Consider the following 22,735-nt stretch of genomic DNA (forward strand, 5'->3'; position numbering starts at 1 on the left):
GGACTTGAGAACAAACCTCTGAATTCTAAATTATGAGGAGTCTGTGGGCTTTCTCTCAGGGTCCAGTCTGAGGTAACACAAGGACTTTTTTTTACTTAACATAAATGATTTATTGTGGCAAGTTTTGGAGACAGACGGCAGTAGTAAAACAAAGCAGAAATCTGTAAAAGATCTTTCAGATCATGATTAACCAGAAGATGACAAAGAGCTATGCCTTCCCAGAACTCAAATGAAAACCATCTGTGCACTCAATATTTAATATCCTTTAAAAAAAAAGATCATGCAGTGTGGGTCAATATGGAATATGTCAATACATACAACAAATGGACACAGCTGGAGCACATATATGCAAATGTACTTTCATACAGTGCAAATTCAGATACTCAGATCTCAGGTTTCTGCATTTGATTTACACAATGTGTATAAAACATATTATGAACTTGTCCCATCCACATCTTTTAATGGAAACATTCAACAAACCAAAGCTCAGATTTCCTCAAATGCACAGCAATTTGGAGGAAATGGTCCACCAGTGCTTCTGGTTAGTGTTTTGTCTCAATGAGAGTCTACGTTAGACCTCTGCTCAAACACATGCCCAACCCCCCCAAACATTCAACACAACCCACCTTAAAGACATATTATGTTGCTCTAGTAGAGCAGCAATGTGGAACCAGTATCCCTGCTGACTTCTGGTTTGCAGAGTATTTACATTTAATAAACATAAATTGATCCAGGACTTTTACAGAATAAACAGAATGTGAGTATGTTGAGATTACTCGTGCTTTAGTAGCTTCGGTTACAATGTATGTGCTGCTAAAATCTGTTTAATGGTTTTATGTATTGTGCAAAGTAATTTAAATTATGGATGCAGAAGGACAGAATTTTTAAAAAGTGGTGCCAAATTTGAATTACCTTTAGTTTTCTCTCTATTTTGTTATTTCCAACGTATGTTATGAATCACCAGAGATCATGCCCCGTTTCCGCAACTTTATTTTTTAAGGCTTGATAAAACTCAGATTTGTATTAACACATGCTGCAAAAAGCAAACATTTAAAGGCTTTCCTGTTCACAAAAGTAGACTTGCCAACTGTAACAGAGACAAATCATAAATTCACAATTATTTAAAATGTATTGTAAATAAAATATTTTAAAAAGTGTAACATTGGTTTTAAAAAAGAAAGTCTAAAATATGCCTCCATAAAATAAAGTTCATTTTAATGTGAAATGTAACAGGTCACATGACCAAAGTTTACTGAAAGGCATGACTGTGGTACTGTGGGTCAGAACTCAACATGGAAGTGGAGTCAAGACAGACGACCCAAAGCGAACCTGATTCTACATGTGATCCTGGAAGTGCACAAGTTAACTGCTGCGGTTGCTTTATAACTGTGGATAATGTTTGTTGATTTACATGGACATTGAGGTGCACTTTCAGGTATTTAATTTAATTTTGTCACGGTTCTGTTCTGCTGCTGTTTTTAAAAACTTTACTGTCACAAAAATATTCACAAACAAGACAGGGAATACATGAACAAAGACTTGGAATAGACATTGAATAACAATGGTGAAGATGTTACGGCACAATCTAAAGAGAGACACAAAACATAAAGGGGAGTTGGAGAACCTTTACTTTTGATTTTTTTTTTGTGGTTTTCATGGTGTCTCCTCGTGAAAATGTGAGAGAGAAACTAAATAAATCTTCAAAAGACATCTGTTTGATGTGTGGCCATTACTTTGAACAATAAAAACTTTGTGAGTGTAACAAACTCACCCCAGACATGGAGGATCTTCAGGTCACCTGCTGCACGAAAGAAAAATGGAAAAGAAATTAAAAAAAAAAAGGTGTCAAGAAAACCAAAAGTATTTCTTTATAACACAAAGAATTGTTGGTTAGACGTACAGTTGAGTTTTATTCAGCTTCCCACTGCATTGACATTGCTTGTGGCAGCTCAATAATTATTGACTTCAGCGACTGTAGGGCAGAGCTTCATAATGTTTTTCAGAAAGCATTCATCAAATTCATACTTAATCTCATTTTATTACTTTCTGTGTATCAGCTTGGATGAAATTTTGTTCTATTTGACATCAATTCCTTTGACAGAGTGTCTTACCTTTAATTTTTATTAAACTTGATCTGTTTATTATTTCTTCTATGGACTTTCAGTGAGGCTAAAGGAACCAAGCTATGTGGTTTCCCCTCTAATCCATGGTCAAATGTCACTAAAATAGGCATCACAGAAAAATTACCAAGACCACAACCCTGTGATGTGGACAGCACCAAACCTCAAAGTAGAATTGCAGACTTATCCATCATTACAGCACCTTGTTTTTCTATTCATGGTCTTCGATGACTCACAGGAGGAGTCAAGACACTCTAAATTCACTCAAAGTGCATTATATATTGGGCAATCTCATGCATGGAAAAAGGACATCAAAAATGCAGTGAAAGTGTGAAGTTACCGCGGGTAAAATTAATGCAGATTAAGTTTTAAAGATGTGGACAGCCAAACAGGAACTTGAGAGCAAAGTTTTACTTTTCACTAATAATGCCATGAGGAATAGATGCTCCCCTGATGTTTGCTTGCTGTTTATCCACAGTATATACCTGAATCCATATCTGCTTGTTGTTTGTAAAACCATAAACAGATGCATCTGTTTGACATGTTTCACTTTTGGCTTCAGAAATTTTTTTCATCTTTGATAATTTATCAAAGTCAGAGTTGTCAGTTTTGTCCAGCAGGCATTTTGTCTGATTAGTGATGGTGACAGGATATTTGACAATCCATTGCCTTGTCAACAGACCACCAAAACTTTACCATGGAAAGGATATTTACAATAAAAGTGCATCCTGATAAGGCAAGAAATTTCACCATGTTTAATAAAACACATGGTGACAAACTGCACAGATATCGTCTCAGTCATAAGTTTAGTCAACAATATGAAAAAGCCCCACAGGTTATCTAAGAAAATAAATTAAAAAAACATAAACAATGTCCTTTGATTTCTTTCCAGATCTGCTATATATCTATGTATACTGCTACACGGACATTTAATAGATACCTTTCTTAGCGTCATATTTGTCTTCTTACTTCATTTCATGCAATGTGCAAAAAATATTTTGGTTGCAACATACTATTCAACTCTGTTTTTTAATTATTTTCATCCTTTGCTGGCTAAATTGCATATTATGCATAAAGAACAAAGTGAAATGTCACTTTAATTTCTGCTGTCTGTCTGGCATTGAAATAGCAACAGGTAGTGCAGATAATACAGATTATTGTCCCTGGATATATAGCTACAGGGTTTTCTGAGCATGTTGATTGGTGTGAGTTTCCCTCCCTTGCTCTGCTGTCACAGTCATAATGAGAAGCTGGCGCCGCTGGAACTCATTCCACTTGGTAATAGAGTCGTACACAGAGTGAGAGTGGGGAAACATAATTAGCTCACCCGGAGGGAAGAAGGTTAGTCCATACAAATATTGTAATTGTAAAAACTGTAATAGGGATGACATTAAGAAAACTTTTATCATGATTTTTATTTATTTTCTAGTGCAAACAAAATAATATAACTATGTACTATTTATACTGACTTGTGTATGGTCACTGTATTTGGCTAATATGATTTTATTATAAATCATATGACTTTATTTTGTTTCACCAAATGTAAGTCAGTTTTAAAATGTTTCTTTATTCATGCTTACAAAGATCAATACACTTTGTTGCTATTCATCCTATTTATGTCAGCACAGCTGGGCCCCTCTGTTGTTCTCTTGTTTATAGGCTCTAAATGCAAAGTGACAAGGGTTTAATACATTTCAGAGCTTTCTGTGATTGATAAGAAAGTGAAGCAGAGTTATATCTGCAACATGACAAGAGATAAAAGTGGAAGTTCTCTTGGGAGTTGATTGGAGATGTAGGCTTTGCTCCTTCCAATAGTCACAAGATATGACGAAAAGTTCCAGGCATGGTCTCTTTTCTGGATTTAGATGAAAAATATCTGTAGGAGGTTCTTGACTTAAAACATCTGAAGAAAAATGCTCTTTGTATGATAGCTAGGCCGCCTTATGTTGCTGTGGTTTTTGTTGAGATTTTGTTGTTTTAGGTAGAAACTGAGCCTCATTATAGCACCGAAGAGCCTGAAAGTATAAGCAATTGAACATGATAACAGTTATTCATGCTTTTGTGTGTCCGGGAAGTTTTACGCAAATTATTAGGGAACAGAAAGAAGTAGCACAGAGCCAAATCCGGCAACTAGGGGTGATGAGAGACGATTGTGTTGTTGTGGGTGAGAAACTAAAGCTCACAAAAGCCTGTGAAACTCAAGTGCTGATTTTTCTTTTTGATCCCCCTGAAAATATTCCAAATCATCCAGGAGGACACTATTTCAAAAGCATAAAATGTATACAGATATAATTGTGGCACTCAACATTTCAGAGATCCATTCTATTTAGTTTTAAATCACACGTGGTGCCTTTAGTGTGTGTCCATATAAATGCATATTATGGCAAAACATTTCTGGCCAATTATACTTTATCACATTTTTCAGACTACTCAAACATTTAAAGTAACACTATGATAAGCCACGCAGAGCACTGAAAGTTATATAGCTGATTTACAGTTCCCTTTTGCATAGGATGGTGGCACCAAAGCTCAGCATAACCTGGCCTGCCTCTCCACGGCCGGTGTGGTTCCTTGTGGTAATCACAGCAGCAGCAGCAGCAGTAGAGCAGAGGAGCAGGAGGTTGCACTCTGTCACGTGTTCAATAAATTAGATTTTGGAAGCGGACATCCACTGCTCGGCCCCCACATCGTTTGGTTTCAGTTAGCGTGCGGCAGCAGTGAGTCTGCGACCAGACAGAGAGACAGAAAGACAGAGAGACAGACAGGCGGTGGATGCCGACAACTTCATAACGTCCACTAGAAGAGGACTGGAAAGTTTTGCAAGACACAACTTTGCATTTTTACTTGTGATCTTTTCGTCTGACAAGAAATCGTTCAGAACTGATTTGGAGTTCAGCAAAGAAACGAATTGTGTGCAACGGGGCGAAATCTCCAGTCACTGGCGAAGAATTCAAGATTTTCCTGAGATGGATGTAACTTTAACTTTGTGCTTCGTCTTCAAAGGGGAATACTGAGAGGAATTTGGATAACTTGAAACTCGACTTGTCTCAAAAACACCGGAGAGGAACAGATGAATGTAAGTATCCTTCACAGCACAGCCAATATCCACAAACTGATGTGTTGAAGTTGTCCATCAGTGCAGTCACACGTCTTTTTACTTTACAATTTAAACTCGGCGATCATGGCTGCAGTAGAGGCTTTCAGTGGTGTAAAACTCAGACGTTGGCCACTTTTTTTGCAGATCGATGTTTAACTCAGTCGTGCCCAACCTTCTGTGGCGGTTCACTTCCACTACATTCATGCAACCTTACCTCTTTACCTTTTAAAAGTTCAAAATCGTTTTAAAACCCGATGCAAACTTATAGAAATGGAAAATATCATCATAAAAACAAACAAACAAACAAACAAACAAACAAAAAAACAACTGCAATTAAATAAGCAATGTTTGAGTTGGTGTTTGCCGTTATTGCAAAAGATATACAGCGTGAAATGTTGTGTTTTTGCCTTAAACATGACTGGTTACTACACAGAGAAGTCTCGCTTTGCGCGCACACTTTGAAGAGCAGCCAAAAAAAACAAAATTGAACTGGCTGTTTTGTCGCACCTTATTAAAGCCCCCCTGAGACGGAGACATTCCTCTCAAATTGGTCAACCTACGGAGTTATTGTGTTGTCCTCCGAGTTCTGCTGCAGCCGCTGCGCCTTGCCTCCCTCTTAACTCCACTTGAACACATACCAAATGATTACCCACAGGTCGGCGCCGTTATTGTGATGGCAGACTTGTGTTCATTGACCGCGAATGGGTGTTTCTTTCCCTCAATTAATAAATTAATTAAATCTCCACTGGGTTCCATCAGCGCGCACTTTAGCTGTGAGAGTGATGGTTGACATGGTGCAGCTGCGTAACTCTGCAGCATTTTTTTTCAGCTTCAGGCAAAACAACGACTGTGGCTCCTCCTTTCTTCAGTTTTTTATTTTTTTTATTTCTCACCACCAATCATCATTTGGGGAAGACGAAAAACTCCTGCTTTTGATTTAATTTGTTGCTGCCAGTCTAGAATACTTAAAACTTAGTAGTATTGAGGTATTCACTGGACCCTGACAGTGTAGCCAACCACTAAAGCTGAGGAAAATGTCTATTGTATTCCTTGCATCCATTCACCCATGCATTCATTTCTGTACCGGATTAGTTTTTGGGGAAACCTCAACTTTTTTTGGTGACAATTTCCATCAGTTTTTCTATTGCAGCTCCTCCAGTGTGAAACATGAATCTAATGTGTGCCATTTTTTTTTTTTTTAAACAATGAGTTGAGTTCATGTCTATAACTCACAGGGAAAACAAACAAAAAAGCAGCACTGATGGATAAAACCAAAACTTGGACCTCCGCAGCTTTTGCAACAATCCAAGGATTATGTCATGAACCCATGGCGCAGTGCATGAAGTAATCATTTCACTGGTCTTGTCTTTGTACTGTGCATATGCTGTTGATGAAGCTAGTGTTCAAGACTCCTAAAAAAAGAATGACAAACACAAGATATGTTTCTCCCACTATGGCCACACCAGCACCACCCACCAAGTTTCTTGTTGCTAGCATTTCTGAAAATTGCCTGGATGTGGTTTCAGTCATGTCCTTGCAGTGTCGTCATCAATGAAGTAAGCCAAGTGTATATCAACCATGGGCTTTTGAGGCTGTTGTGCCAGAAGACTGTCACCTCTGGAGTTCATTTAATCATTTGTCAGCAGACTCTGTCATTTATAATAAATCATCTACATTTATGCTGAAAGCAGGAAACTTTTTGGGATTTTTTAAAAATCCCGATTAGACCCATTCTCTTCAGACATGAGAACGTGTGACTGTTCACACGAGCTGAACTTTTACCTTAGTTGTGGTGCTGTTGTTACTCTTTGCACCCCTGCTACTGTAACCCGATGCACATGTGTTTTTAATGATGCAATCGCTAGTACTGCCCGTGCAATGTCAGACGGTGTCATCTTCAAAGACATTAGGTGTATGTTTTTTTTATCTGGAACATCTTACACAAACAGCTGAACCAACCCATGCTGCTCTTGCTGTGGGAAAGAGATGATCTCTCTTGTCACGGACCCTCAGAACCCTCACCGTGAAAAAGTATAGCCAGTGTGCTTTCCCAATCCGATGTTTGTTATGGCCGTGAAGTGCACACGTATCTGAGGCCCGTGATGGCTTTTCCTGGCCCTTTTTACATGCCCGGGGACTGAAGTTTCAAAGACTAATGCAGGGCACAGAAATGCGGCGCTTAGTCTGGCAAACATTCAGAGCATTTCACTTTTCTTTGTGCTAAGCCTGTCATCCTCATGTCCAGTCAATCTGCAGTTCTGTCTGTGGTTTCCATTATGGCTCCATTGAGCCTCAAGCAGGCTGGCATGTTCTCCAAACCACAAAAGTTTTCTTTGAGTTAACTGGAATCATGACATGGAATTAGAAGCTCATTTTACGTAGTCTGTCACTATAGTAGTCCCGCTTGGCCTGTTGGTGGTTGAAATGGTTTGGTTGTGTTAATTAAAGTAGTGCAGCTGAAGTACTGTATTTTGGGGTCATGTCTTTATGCTTTTGATGAATTGAGATAGATTTTAGCCAGCATTTAGGCTGAGTCTTCCTAGATCAGAAACTTTAGTCAGATCAGGAAAGTGCCTGATTGACTTTTAAGGGATTCAATCTCAAATATTGTGCCATGTGGTTTGAGATATTAGCCAAAGACAAGTATTTGACGATTATTCAGTTTCAGGGCTATTCTCAAACTATGTAATCTCAGATGAAGTAATATGACTTGGCTGTATGATCTATGGCAAATCCACTGTTTTTATTCTCTTGTTTAACAGTATCTTTTGCTCGCATTGGTAAAAATTTTACCGTTGGCAGTCTTCTTTAATGTAGGTAATGAATCATGGAGAGGCAGCAGTGTTTGTTTAGATATATTGCCTGTTTAAAGATTTGCCAAACCAAAGGCCTGCCAGTCTTGATAGCATCACGAGAAAGAAAAATAATATAATAGTTCACAGAAAACTGAAAAGCCAAATAGGAATAAGCAAATGTATTTTCAGCTATTAAGTTAATGTCTTACACATTTTGCCAAACACGATCTCGACAAGAGTGGAGAGGAAAAAGCACCGCCCTGATGTTCCCACTGTTCACTGCTGCCAGGGATTTTGGTGCCGATTCCAGTCATGTGAGCAAAGTACTCCGAATGATATGCACAGTATTCAAACAGAGGTTTAATTCTGCATGTAAATCCTACAAACCTTGGATTTGGTCGGTTGACTTAGTTGAAAGGATTCAAAAGAAACTGGGTCAGTCCTGTAGTAACTGCTAACAGTGAGGTGTATATATGATGTGTCACACACATATGTAAGTTTTAACCAAAAAATAACCTCAATGAAGCTCTAGCGACGTACAAATTAAATATCTTGGTGTCATTGTTGAAAGTACATGGGGGTTAACCCTCTTGAAGTTACATCATCTTAACAAAACTCATTAACAGTGTTTAACAACCAGTATAGACAGACTATTAAGTGGGACAATGATGCAAGGAAAGCATTTGAATCCAAACCACAAAGGGATTGGCTGACTAAATGCAACAGCTTTCAACCATCATCAGCTTTTCTGAACTGTTTTTTTTTTCTTGCTGGATTGATTTCCTTGAAGCCCTATGCACAAATATGTCCTGCCTGCGAACTGGCTACTAACTTTCAGACATGAAACTCTCAGTGATGGAGGCCTGTGTGGGTGGGCGACAGTGTTAGTTATATCTGGTGAACGTCTTAGCTTTAAAGTGTAGAAATTTCTCTTTAACTTCATGGAGTCTTTTCAAACCATATGTCCTACTTAACCTGGTATTGTGCAATTAGGCTACCCAACTGTGTCTGCTATATCCATTAGGCTCCGCCGCTCTGCAGAGGCCCTCCGCTGTAGCTCAACCAGAAAGTGCATTATTTCAGTTGTGGCATTTGGTCCAAGATTCTGGCCTTGAAAAGCTATCCTTTGTGCTTTGTAGAAGTTCATCCCCAGTGTTGCAGTAAAGTAAATCAATGCTGAGACTTTAAAGTGCTGTCAAGATTCTCAGCCTGTCATGGATGTGCTTATGTTTTTTTTTGCCAAGAACAGAGCTCACAAAAAAAAACCAAAGTAAGGAATGTAATGGTGAATTTGTAGTGCTTGACTTACACAGAATGGTCCATTCATTTGCAATTATTATGGTCTCTGTGAAAGCATTATGAATTAGAATGCCACACATTTGATCCAGCGCTCAGTTCTAGTATTGACCTGTTAAATAAACTTGAACTGGTAATGCATGAGGGAAAACATGTTAACAACACTGATCCTTTTGTCCTATTTCAAAACAAGGAGTGCTCAAAGGTGTCTTACCACTCACACTTAAGTTGAATTCAAAGCGATTTATGACGTTAAAGTTAGCATCTTCAGTGTTGTGGGCTCCAAATCATGGCAGACTGAAATAAGCACTGGAATCTTGTGTGCTTATGGCCAACTTCCAGCAGACCTCAATTACAATGCTGCAGAGCCAGAAAAAGGGAAAGAGGTAGACTGCATGGAGCCCTTCAATTCTGCTGTACTACTGTGTCACTCAAACACAGTGGTACCGCCGTGGCTAAGACAGATCGCCACACTGCGTTCAGGGAGACATGGGAGACATTTAGTGCGCGCGCGCACACACACACACACACACACACACACACACACACACACAGAGGATCTGCACACTGCACACTCTCACCACAGATACACAGATGTCCTGTGGATGTTTCCTTGCAGGAATCATTTAAACCACTGGGGGGAGCCTTTAAGTGCTTTCACAAGAAACTAAATTCCTCAAAATTCAAAACACTGTAATGTTCCCTAATATTTCCCTAAAATTAAGGCAAAATTTACTTTGCAAACAAGTCAAAATAGTTTTGAATTACACAAATTCAGACAGAACCACAAGCAATTTGAAGCTGTACCCTTTATTTAATAAAACTGACACAATAAATTTTTGTGTGCCAGACACTTGGTGGTTTTGGATCATTCTGCAGATGATGACAGACTTGTTGAACAATTTCCACATTGCTCCACAGTGTCTTTCAGTCTCAATTACACATTATCTGCCGTGGTGAGGATCCATTGCCAGAGTGTGCCTATTGTTTACGCAAAGAATTCGAATATCCTCGCTACTTTTAAATGTCAATATTTGAATAATTTTTTTCCCCTTGATTCAATATTCAAACTGTTAATTCTGAAAAGATGGATAGATCTGTTGGTTTTGGGAGTGTTAAATTAATTAAACAGTTCTTGGAGGAGTGTTTTAAAGCTGCTCACTCCATGAGAGTTAAATGTGGTGGTAAATATTAAATCCAGGACTTCAACTCCCAGACTTACTAGAGAGTGTGCTGCTATGGTGAACACTGGGTAGCCTGGCAAATGAGATTCTCGCACCTTTTTTAATTAGAGCTGAATAGCGACAATCAAAGACTCCCTGTCTAAGGTGGTATGCTGTGGCCTGTGGTTTTGATGTTTCTTTAGCAAAGGAGCACATTCTGGTATGTCGGAGGAACAAGGTGTTGACTTATTAGGTGAACTAAGAAGTGTAGGAAAATGTTTTGTGCTGGGCCTGTTGCATGTGGTGTGGTCGGGAACAGTACCAATAAAACATATGGGAAAGTGTTTAAGGCACATACCTGTTTTTCTTGCATTAACTTGCTCTAAAAATAATACACCTTTTCTTAGTTTCTGCTGTTGTGAGATTTTGATATTGCTCAGCTTTTCCTTTTTTTTTTTCATCTCCAGGTTTAAAGAGAAAGGGCCAAAATGAAGACAGCTGCCAAGGGCTTTGGGAAGTCTATAATGGATCCTTTGCACCGTGAGGGTTGGTGGAGCAAAAGGATAGTGCTAATGGTGTATGTGGTCTTGGAGCTTGTAACGGTCCACTCACCCGTCGTCCTGGGGACCCTTGAGCTACAGCTCGATGAGGAACAACCAGCAGGCACAATTGTAGGCGACATCAGTGCAGGACTTCCCCCTGGCATCACAGCATCTTTGTACTTTATTTCAGACCATGAGGGCACAGGAGTGGGCAGCGATTTGGACATAGATGAAAGCACGGGCATTATTAAGACCGCCAAGGTTCTGGACAGAGAATTGAGGGATAGATACAACTTCATTGCAGTAACCATGACAGGTGTGACAGTGGAGGTGACTATCAAGGTGAATGATATAAATGACCACGCCCCAAAGTTCCCCAGAAAAAGGGCCACGTTTAAAATCCCTGAGCAGACAGCTATCGGCACCAGGTTTCCTCTTGAGCCAGCTGTTGACAGTGATAAAGGCCATCTCACAACACAGGGTTACCTAATCAAGGATGGAAATGTTGGCCAGGCATTCACCTTGGAGACCAGGAGGGGAAGCAATGAGGTCCTCTATCTTGACTTGGTGGTCAATGCCATTCTAGACAGAGAGAAAAGATCTACTTATACTCTGTCTTTGGAGGCTTTCGATGGTGGTTCCCCCAAAAGGACCGATCAGATGACATTAGATGTCACTGTACAAGATATCAACGACAATGCTCCTGTTTTCAACCAGAGCCGCTACCATGCTATAATATCAGAAAACCTCCAACCAGGAAGCAACATCCTGCAGGTTTTTGCCACAGATGCAGATGAGGGAGACAACGGAATGGTGCTTTATGAAATCAATAGGAGACAAAGTGACCCGGACCGCTACTTTGTCATAGACTCGCGCACCGGCGTCATCACGCTCAACAAGCCGTTGGACTTTGAGATGAGAAGAGTCCACGAGCTGGTGGTCCAGGCGCAAGACAACGCGACCCATCCTGAAGTGACCAATTCCTTCGCCACTATCCACGTCAGAGACTACAACGACAACCAGCCCACGATGACCATCATCTTTCTCAGTGAGGATGGATCTCCCAGAATCTCAGAAGGGGCACAGCCCGGCCAGTATGTAGCCCGCATCTCAGTCACTGACCCAGACTATGGCGAGTATGCCAATGTCAACGTGTCCCTAGAGGGAGGTGATGGAAAGTTTGCCCTGACCACGAAGGATAGCATCATTTATCTCATCTGTGTGGATCAGATTCTGGACCGGGAGGAGAGAGACACCTACGAGCTGAGGGTGATGGCGACAGACTCGGGCACACCTCCTCTCAGGGCCGAGTCCTCTTTCATCATCCAAGTGACCGACATCAACGACAACCCTCCTCTGTTTGACCAGCCAGTGTACAGACAAGTCATCCCTGAAGTGGTCTTTCCAGGCAGCTTTGTGTTACAGGTAACGGCTCGGGATAAAGACCAGGGGCCCAATGGGGACGTTAGCTACAGCATCCTGCAAGACCAAAGTGCTTACTATAGCTGGTTCAGTATAGACTCCGTTACGGGCATCATCACCACTCTCTCCCAGCTGGATTATGAAAAGAACCCTAGTCCCAGTGTAACGGTGGTGGCCACCGATGGAGGGAAGCCGCCCCTTTCCTCCACTGCAGTGGTAAACATCGTACTTCAGGATATAAATGACAACGAGCCTGTTTTTGAGAGAAACTTCTACAATGTGTCCATTAAGGAGAACATGGCTCCGGGGACCTGCATTCTTGAGGTAGGACATTTTCTTTGAGTTTTATTTCATTGAATAGTTTGTGAATTGATTGTTAAATCACCCACACTAAAACACTGAGTCCATGAAAGAGTCCGTCCTCAACTTGGGGATAGTTGTGGAGAGCATAATGAATTGAACTTTTTTTTTTAGACAAATAGGAGAGTTTGTTGAATTCTGTCATTCCGCTATGAAGACTTATCTTTTTGAATCGTAAAGCCGTTTAAATTGGACGGTGTAAGTGAGGATTTACCTGCAACTTTCAGCCAAGATGACCTCCTCTTTGGCTGTTCTCTTCACCTCTCAAAAGGTTTCCAGGGTAACAGAGGCTGTGTAAAGTCCTCTGTCAGCAAAGGCACAAAGGGGTTTTCACATATTCACAGGCAGAGACAAATTTAGGGCTTTATCTAAAGAAATAGTGTCACTTCACTCTGAAAAGGCACCTTAATTAGGCTTATTGAGCGTGAGAAAAAAATGTCCATAGGTGACAAGATGAATTAAAGTTCAGACAAATTACAGCACCCCATGTCGCTGCGGTTTTGTTTCTTTAAAAATATTGCTTTGTCAAGTTGTTCTTGGCCATCTTATTTAAAAGACAGCAATTACAAAAAGAAAAAGAAGCGTATCAGGTGTTAAAGCCATTCAAGAAGTTTTACACATCAGCAAAGCTTGTGTTTCTTTTTACAAGTATAAAAGTTCATATAAAATCTATTTTGCAAGTGTCTGCAGTAGTATACCATGGATCAAGGAGTTGGATGTAGAGTGCAGTCCAGATGGAGGGCCCAGCAGATGAGATCTTGGCCCACGGTTTGGCTGTGGGACATGGAGGGGTGAAGGGAGACGCAGACCTTTCTGGGACACTTGGCTTGAATGTAGAAATAGAAGCTATGAGGGCTTAGAAAAGAGAATGTACTGTAACTGATTGAAGAATTTGGAAAGTGAACCAAAGAATGATTTAAAAAATGTATGTTTTGGAGAAGTGTAAAGCTCTGCGATCACTGTTTCCAATACGGGTTGGAGTTCATGTTTTATGAAAATATGTGGAATATGTTTACTTTCAAGAGATTTTTGAGTTTTTTTTCTTTCATCTGTATTGCCTACCTTACTACCTGCTCTCAGACAGTTCGTGGATGAAATGCTTGATCAGTTGGCTTATCGGGTGCAAGTTTGAAGTAGCTCTTCAAAGCCATTGCTCTCTGGCCTCCTTTGGGCCCGCGTGGTTGGTGCAGACGTGTTTTGGCCGACCATGTGAGAACAGACTGCTCTTACTTAGGGTGCCAGCTCTACATCCAAACATCACAGCAAGACATCTAGTGGTTGCCTTTTTTCTCTGTAGTTGAAATTCTCACTGTCCCCCATTTTTCTGTACACAATGCTGTCCAAAAAGATTTTGATTGATAATTCAGAGGTTTGAAGCTGCTTTTTTTCTTTTTTTTTTTCTATGCTGGTCACCAGCGCAACACTTATTATTATAATGTAGTCTGGCTCCATGGTGCTGAGCCTGTGATATTTTGTCACTTTCTGTTAGACATCAATTGGTTTATGGATGATTTCATAATTAGATGTGTGGGGGAAAAGATAACTAAAAATAAGGACTTAAGCCTATTAACAGCAATCAGTCTTGTAATTCAATATGTAAGATCTGCTGCAAAGAAAATAGGTCATTCTTGGGAGTGAAAATCAAACATGACATGAAAAACAAAATTTGTAAAACTATGAGCTGCGCTGTGGAATGTGTTTCATGAGGCATTAATTCCATCCTCTGTTATTAGTTTTCCAACTGTGTCCAATTTTACAAACTCTGGATGGTGTGGAGGTCAAATATAACTGTTGCACCTCAAATCTGAGGCCATTAGGAACCACAACACCATAATTTCTTGCCATAGTCTTTGCATGCATATATTTTATCCTTTTATTTTTGATGCAAATTATGTTCTCCTTCTTGATTTTGCATCTGTTTTACACTTTGAATTGCAAGTGTGTGTTCTCCCAGGAGGATCTTTTACACTGTGTCATGCCATTGTGCATTTTCAAAAAAAAGAAGTAAATAGATGAAAAATTTAATTATTTCACAGTTACTTAATTAGGGCTGTTAAGCAGGGGCTTTTGATTCTGACATGGAGAAGAGGAATAATACAAGGTGTTGTTAAGGATAATGAGTGTCCAAATTCAGTCAAATAAAGCATGCTTGTCTTGGCTTTGAGAGCTAGCCATTCATTCCCTATGTGTTATTTTACTTATGAAGTAATGACGCTTTTCTGTTGGTTATGTCAGAATCTTGCACTGGGGAATAATTTACACCTCATATTATTGTGTTTTTTGGTGAATTTGGAGGGCCTCTGAACATAATTGTGCCTCTGTCTGTTCTGGGGGATTCTTCTGGCTCCAGCAGAAAGGCGAGAGGGGGTCTCCAGGCAGCTGAGGGGGAAATGAACCCTGACAGGCGCTTGCATGAGTGGCGGAGGTGACATGCGTAGGGGGGCTTCCTTGTCTGTCTGTTGGTCTGGCCATTTCCAAATTCTTATCTGATCTCACTTCATTTCTCATTAGCGAGGTGTGAGGATAGGCCAGATCTAATTTTTAAACCCACCTCCCCCACGTCCATGACAGAATGGACCACTTGTCATCCCTACAACCCCCTTTGCAACATGAGACGAGCAGTGATTGCTGCGATTGAAGGAGCAAAAATGTTTGCCATCTTCCTTTCTTGAACTTGTTACTTAAACTTTTGTATTTCTATGTTCCTTTGCAGCCCAAAGTGGTTCCTGTCCTGATGATGTTTTGGCAGCCTTTTCACGAAACATAATCTCCTTTTGAAAAAGTATTTGTGATATTGTGCAGGATTTTTCTACTTTGGCTATAATATTTTTTTATACAGCAATGATATAAACCTGCATATTTTTTGTGTAGATTAGTATGCGTACAAAGTATTTTTTTCAGCAATTTGACTTTCAGCAACGGTAAAATATATTCATTATTTCACACTGAATTCTTTTAAGGCAGCCTAGTTGAAAGAGGTACCTCAGTGAAGTGGCACTCTAAATCACTTCTCTGTTCCTGCCAACATAAAAGCTACCAATCCACGTGGGGGAAAAAGAGCACTTATAATTGCCCTGGAGAGAAAATATGAATGATTGAAATAATGTGTTTCTTTCACACTAGTCCCTTGCAGTTCCCACAGTTTTTTTTTTTATACTGGCCACCTACAGTTAACTGGTAGGCATGTGCTAATAATGCAGTGTTCAGTACCCCAAGACACGGAGTCCTAAATCTGCAGTGTGGTCAGGACTAAGGTTTCACTGTTTAATTGAAGTTGCTTTTGTTCTAGTTTTCTCTGTGGAAAGGCTTCATTGTTGAATTACACGTTTTTCACAATCTGTCTTTATTCTTTTGTCTGTTCCCTTTAGAATAGACTCATTATACTTCATATCTAAATTTTTTTTTTTTTTTTTTTTTTTTTTAAATATTTACTGACAGTAAATACATCAAGTTAACTATAAGTGGGATTTAGCTTGTAGCAAAAATGTGTTTGTTGTCATCGCTTTTATTTTTAAAACGATAATCTCCTATATTTTTATAATTGAACATTTACATTATGTAGCTTTCAGTGTTTTAGCTGATACTTTTAAATCACTATCACATTTTCCCAGGACTTTTCAACGTAGTGCATAAAAATTACTCATTTTGATTTGAACCAAAACTAAAGTTCTGCATAACAGCCATGTAAAGTGCAATGAGGTTTTTTTTACTGACAGGGACATCAGACGGCTCAATCACTCAGGCTACATATATTTCTAGATCCCCAAGTAAAGATTTTCTGGAGTATTCAAATGAGAGTTCATCTTTTTGAAAATAAGTGCGACCAACTATGAAGATGAGGGGAATTGCCAGTTTTAGACTGATATTTTGGTACACAAACCATGTAATCAATTCTCACCAGACATTTTTCTGGGGATGGTTTGTGTCAAATGAAATGTTCACTTGTCTGTTTTAATACCATACTGGCCTGTCTCCCCAATGAGACTGGCTTAGCTCGAGGCAAGTTGACTCTGCTTATGGTCTCTGTTCTGTTTCTTTTTCCTCCTACTAACTACCAAGCTTCACTGTGGCTCTGCGGTATAACAGTATTTTCAGGGAATGGTAAAATTGCAGGAAACTGGATGTGCTACTTAATGTGTTTGTGAATGTAATACTTCCTTGAACACTTACTCCTGGGCCTAGCTGGGGCAGTGAAGCGTACATAAACACTGATGTACATCTGGCTGGAGTGTGGGTGTTCAGGTCAAAGTTGCTGTGCTTGAGACAGCTGAGCGCATATTATTATGCTTAGATGTCCATCAGCGAATCCACTGCCTCTTTCTTTCCAACAGCATGGGAAGAGGAAAAAGTTGTGATGAAAAATGTAATGTTATATGGCTGAATACAGACGCTAGGAGGAAATACTGTTCATTTGTATAAAACCAAAGCTGTGAAACTAAATGGAAGGAACACTGCAGCTTTTACGGACTAAAAGTGAAACTTATGTGTTGTACTGTGGGAGGGCTGCAACTAAAATTCTGACAGGTGCACCAGCCAGTGATATTTTAAAAAACATGCACTCAAAATGTGGGTGTTGGCTGTTGTCCATGATGCGAGCACTGAGTGTTAAAGCAAAACTTCAGAGCAATGATGCAGCCACATGGCCATAAAGCCAAAGTTGTTAGGGATAAAAGCCCTCTGGAGGGGTTTCCTGCCCACATCTGGCAAGGAAGGAAGATGGATTTATATATTCCTCTTGTGGGACACGAAATTTCATTAATGCAGTCTGTCACCCAGACTGTCTGCTGCAGGTGAGGCAGACCTCTGAGCACTGCGGCCAAGTTTCTTTTAAAGAGTGTGTGAGTGTACAGAGAGAAAGAAAGAAAACAGTTGAGAGTGTCCGGAGGGACGCTCGGCCTCTGGCAGCTGTGACAAAGCTCCAACTCAGCATATGGATCCAGCTGTTGATCCTTATTTTCACATCTCTCCTCTGAGTCCGAGTTGGGATATTACTCTTCCTCTGTCATTGTCTGTGTTTGTCTCTCTTCACACTTTCTGCCTGAGCAGACTTCTTATCTTTTCCCGCTTCCTTTTCCCACACTGCTGTGGTCCCCTTTGTGATCCAATTACACCTCTTCACTTCCCCCTGTTTCCCTGTGGAGTGATGACATGTGGATCAGAGCAGGTGAGAGCAGCACATCTGCCTGCCTGGGGATGCTCAGGCCTCCCTGTAGTGACACAAACACATTGCCTTGCGGGTCTCAGTCAGATCAGGCCCAGGCTTATCTACAAGGAGAGTAAATTGCTGACATGGTGAAGTCAGACTGCAGGTGTGCGTCTTCGTAGTCATGTTGTCACAGTGTTGCGTTCGGGGACGAGAGGAGCACTTTTGTTTGACCTTTGTAAATAGAGACAATTACTCACTTTTCGTTTTCCTTTGAGACAAACGGATGGGGAGGGGCGTAGACTTCGACGCTGACTGTGATGACGGCTGCCAGGCCTCCTGTTCTCACAGGCATTGGTCCTGCTGCACATGTGCAAGGCAGTTGGCACTGCTAAACAAGCTGGGCATCAGGAAGCATCATCTGCTCGTAATATTAATTCTGTTCCAAAGCAAATCTGTGCTAAATCATCCATGCCGTCCCCTGCTGTCCATCAGAAGCCACCAGACTGGAAAGCAGACGCTAAGTGACGGCTTGCCAGGTAACAAAAATCAGTAACCAGGAGACGATGGATTCCAAACAAACGGCAACAAATCAATTTTGGTGTGATGATGACAGGCTGGTATTGTAATTGTCGATAGCAGTTGCCAGCGTGTTGAATTTTACATTCATGAAAAAAGTACCTCTTCCTAGAAAAGCATGCATATATATATACACAGCCCTAAAATATCTCAACCACAGAGCAAATGTCTCCATATCCAGAACTTGACTGTTACAAAGAATGCGTTGCTTTCGCCTGCCAGCAACCTCAGCCCCCTCTTTTGCTCCAGCCTCTCTACTGCATTGACTGCCAGTTTAAAAAACGATTGTGAAGAATGTTACCGAGCCCAACAAACTCATGGGCGGAGCGGTGCGTTCAGTTACAGGGCGTGTGTCTGCTCTCAATTAGATCAGTTGTGGTTTTACAAGCAGGTCTGAGAAGATGGCTCAAATAAGGGATTGTTGAATAGCTGCTCATGTGATAAATAGATATAAATTGTGAACTGGCACTTTGTACCATCTTTTTTGATTCTTCTTTGACATGACAGATTTTAGAATTAAATTATAATTTTGGCAACTTTTGCCTGTTTTTTTTCTTAAACCAAAGTTCTTATACAGCTGCGTGTTTTATTTGACGTTTGAGAAGTTTTGTTCTTTTTTTCATAAGTTGTACTTATTTATTTATAAAAAAAACATTCTAGATTTATATTCCCCAAAGTAGTATATTGGTAATAATATTTATCTGTATTGACATTTAGAAATACATTTCAGTTGTGATGGTGCTGAAATGATTAACGAATAGAACGGAACGGACAATGTTTCAACAGCAAACATTTTCTGTTACTGTTGGCCCACTTCTGAGTAGTTTTTTTCTTTTTCAAGCCCTGTACGACAGCACGTTTGGAGAGAGTGACAACAATCACAGAGAAGGAGCTTTGTGAGTAGAGATACTCCACTTTTACGTTGTGGTTTGCCAGCGTTGCCCATCTTGGCTTCAGACAGAAAGGCACCCAGGCCTGCTTTAACCAGACTCCCAATCTGTGTGAACTGACACTCCATGGTGGTCCATCCTCGCACTGTCGTTTGTATATCTCGAAGCCTTCACTACATCCACCAGAAATGCCTGTAGTGTTAGAAGGAAGGACATCTGTTATGCCTTTTCTATTATATGGTAAAGCATCGACCCAGTAGGTTACTTGTAATAAGGTGACAACTGCTTGGCTCAGTGCTGATTTCCTCTGAGTGCATGGGGGTGATTTAAAGATTGAGCAGCAAAACTAATTACCACAGGGTTGTGTACCTCATCAATAAGGCTAATCTGGGCTGGTGCTGCAGAATTTATGTTGAGAGTTGTGTGCTGCTTCTTTTAGCCAGCGTGTTGAAAGGCTAAAAACTTTGTTTAGATTGTTGTGTATGGCCTGGTGCTGTGAGGAGCCCGCACGGCACTTTGGGAGTAGAGGGACTCTCTGCTGTAATTAGATAGAGATGGTAGGCAGGACGACAGATGTGTGATGTGGTATCAGAGCAGGCGAACATAAAGCCAAGGGATGGAGTATGTGTGCACGTCATGGTGCAGACAAAGCTTTAGGGTGGAAGAAATATTCTCTTTTCGAGGCCCTCGGTTCCTCTCTGCTTCACAAAAGCATCTTGTTGAATCCTGATCATCAACATAGCAGACTCGGGAGCAAGGAATATGGAGTAGATATGAGTTTGGCTGTCTGCACTTAAACTAAAATGCTGCAGTCACTGCTGTGCACCACCCATCTATTCCAGCATAAATTTAAGGCGTCACATGAAGCCAATCAGATCCAATCAGGTCAGAACCACTCTGAGTTGAAGTGTGAAGTGAAAAATAATGACCTTACATTTTTGTTTTTAAAATATGATTGGCCCTAAGCACACTGCACAGAGATTCTCCGTCAGGCTTTCAGGTGAAGCTGATCACCCTCAGAGGATGAACGAAAAAAATACTTCATGGACAAGTGGTCAGAAAAAGTGTGTGTTGTCTACAGCGGCCTCTGCGAAGTAAACTACAGACTCAAATCAATGCAGACAAGGAGCCGGTTATTGGAGAAGCCGGCATAATGGAGAAATGAGTTGTGGAGGATTTCAACAAGTCAATGCATCATTGCCAAGGCTGAAGGCATCCAGACATCTGGTTTGGGAAGCGGTATCCATTCAAACCTGGCTGTGTCTTTATCGTGCATCCCTGAAAATTATACATCTTTCATCTGATCCCTGTTGCAACAGAGCCAAAAATCCTAGTATGACATTTTTGTCATGTTCTACAAGACATTGTATTATCTCCTCCTTCAACATATACTGTAACAGATCCACTTTACCTTCTTTACAACCAAGTGACCTTTTTAACCACCTGCTTTCTTAGACTTAGACTTTATTAATCCCACGGTGGTGAAATGTAGTCGTCGCAGCACAGAAACACAAAAAGTTTACAAATACGTAAACATAAAATAAGATGGATAAAAATAATTATTTTAGCAAAAAAAAAAAAATTTGATAAATAAGAGCAATGAATAAATAAATACTCTCACACACACACAGAAATACAGCTTGGGATGAATGGAAAGTGTCAGGTGCTATGAAATCAAATCAAATAAACAGTGCAACGTTATTTTATGGTGGTGTTGAACAGTCTGACAGCCGTCGGAACCAACGACCTGCGGTAGCGCTCTTTCCTGCACTGAGGGTGCAGCAGTCTGCCACTGAAGGAGCTGCTTAAAGCTCCTACAGTCTCATGAGAGATGTTGTCCATGATCGATGTCAGCTTGGCTCTATGGAGTCCAGAGGACTGTCCAGGACAGCGCTGGCCCTTTTGACCAGCCTGTTTAGTCTCCTCCTGTCCCTCTCTGTGCCTGCACAGCCCCAGCAGACCGCTGCATAGAAGATGTCCGACGCCACCACAGTGTCGTAGAACGTCTTCAGCAGAGTCCTGCAGACTCCGAAGGACCTCAGTCTTCTCAGCAGATGGAGTCGACTCTGGCCCTTCTTGAAGAGGAGATTCGTGTTGTCCGACCGGTCCAGTTTATTGTAGAGGTGAACACCCAGGAATTTATAAGTGTCCACAATGTCAATGTCCAATCCCTGGATGTTCACAGGTGTAGTTGGTGTTGCCTTCCTGCGGAAATCAATCACCATCTCCTTCGTCTTACTGTCGTTAATCCGGAGGTGATTGAGATCACAAAGTGCAGCTCTGAAACAACACAAGCGCTTTCAGAGGTTTAATTTTTGCTCAACAGTTGTAGAGTGGCTTGAATACAAACATACTTTTATGTGGCGAACAGTGCTACCCGCATGTTATCTCACTGAAAATGAGACGCTGTGGTGTGTAGATGTGAATGATCTTTGTTTGATGCCCGGATTGAACTAAAGCGTCACAACTTACATCCTTGCAAGCTTTGATTATCCCAGACAATAGATACGATGACTCATGTAGGAATTTGCCCTTTGGATGTGAAGTCACGGCATGCTTGAATAACACTAACTCATCTAAAGAGCTGCCTTACACTGCGTAGTTTATTTCCTTCTTGTGTCCGAATGATAGCTTTCCAGTGCTACCCCGGTCTCCACCTGAAGGTCACTGAGCCGGTTTTGTTAAAGTGTAGTTTGTTGTTGTGGGAGGAAGAATTAATTACTCTAGTCACATTTACCCAGTTCATCAGGCTGGCACAGCTGTCACACTTTGAGTTGGGAGCCTGCTGGTGTGAGGTTGTGATGATCATAGTCTCCTGACAGATCAGCCAACACCAAACACAGGACACAGGCAGTTTCACTGCTGCTATTATACCAAAAGCTTTGATTAAAAATAAATACTGTTTTCAAACCAAGGAAAGCCATTGAGTGATGTTTAAAGATAACATCTGAAAAATCTTCCTGGGCTGTATCCAGTCGATGTGTGGTCTCCAAAGTAAATGGAATGTGTGATAAAATATAGTGCTGCAGTGTAGGTAATACCCTCATTCTCCTCATGTTTAATGTAAAAGCTGCTGCAGTACGTGCAGGGTTTTTAATGCACTTTATGATGGTGTTGCATTCCTAAAATGTAATGTAGTGTGAGCATCCTGTAATATTTACAGTGATTAATTCTGCTGCATTGGAAATGGCCTCAATCAGTGTACCTGAGAGAAACTAAAATATCTGAAAGAAAATCTGACTTCCAACAATGTAACTCTGCATTGACAAATAATTTCCTTTATACCGTGCGTAATTTGAGCGTTTATGGTTAAGTTCAGAAGTTATAT

General features: G+C 40.7%; 1 protein-coding gene across 1 annotated transcript in view; it reads left to right on the plus strand.

Annotated features, from left to right (window-relative positions):
- The first annotated feature begins 4,838 nt into the window (after positions 1-4,838).
- LOC138205411 (protocadherin-16-like) overlaps positions 4,839-22,735 on the plus strand; it is a 79,206-nt gene continuing 61,309 nt past the window's right edge. The window contains exons 1-2 of the mRNA XM_069161418.1: positions 4,839-5,196; positions 10,939-12,759. Coding sequence (XP_069017519.1) covers positions 10,960-12,759 — 1,800 coding nt within the window. The 5' untranslated portion in view covers positions 4,839-5,196; positions 10,939-10,959. The remainder of the gene's footprint in view (positions 5,197-10,938; positions 12,760-22,735) is intronic.

Source organism: Embiotoca jacksoni, unplaced genomic scaffold (genome assembly GCF_022577435.1).
Source record: "Embiotoca jacksoni isolate LCO1_2020_lvr unplaced genomic scaffold, fEmbJac1.0.p SCAF_28, whole genome shotgun sequence".
Taxonomy (NCBI): Eukaryota; Metazoa; Chordata; class Actinopteri; family Embiotocidae; genus Embiotoca; species Embiotoca jacksoni.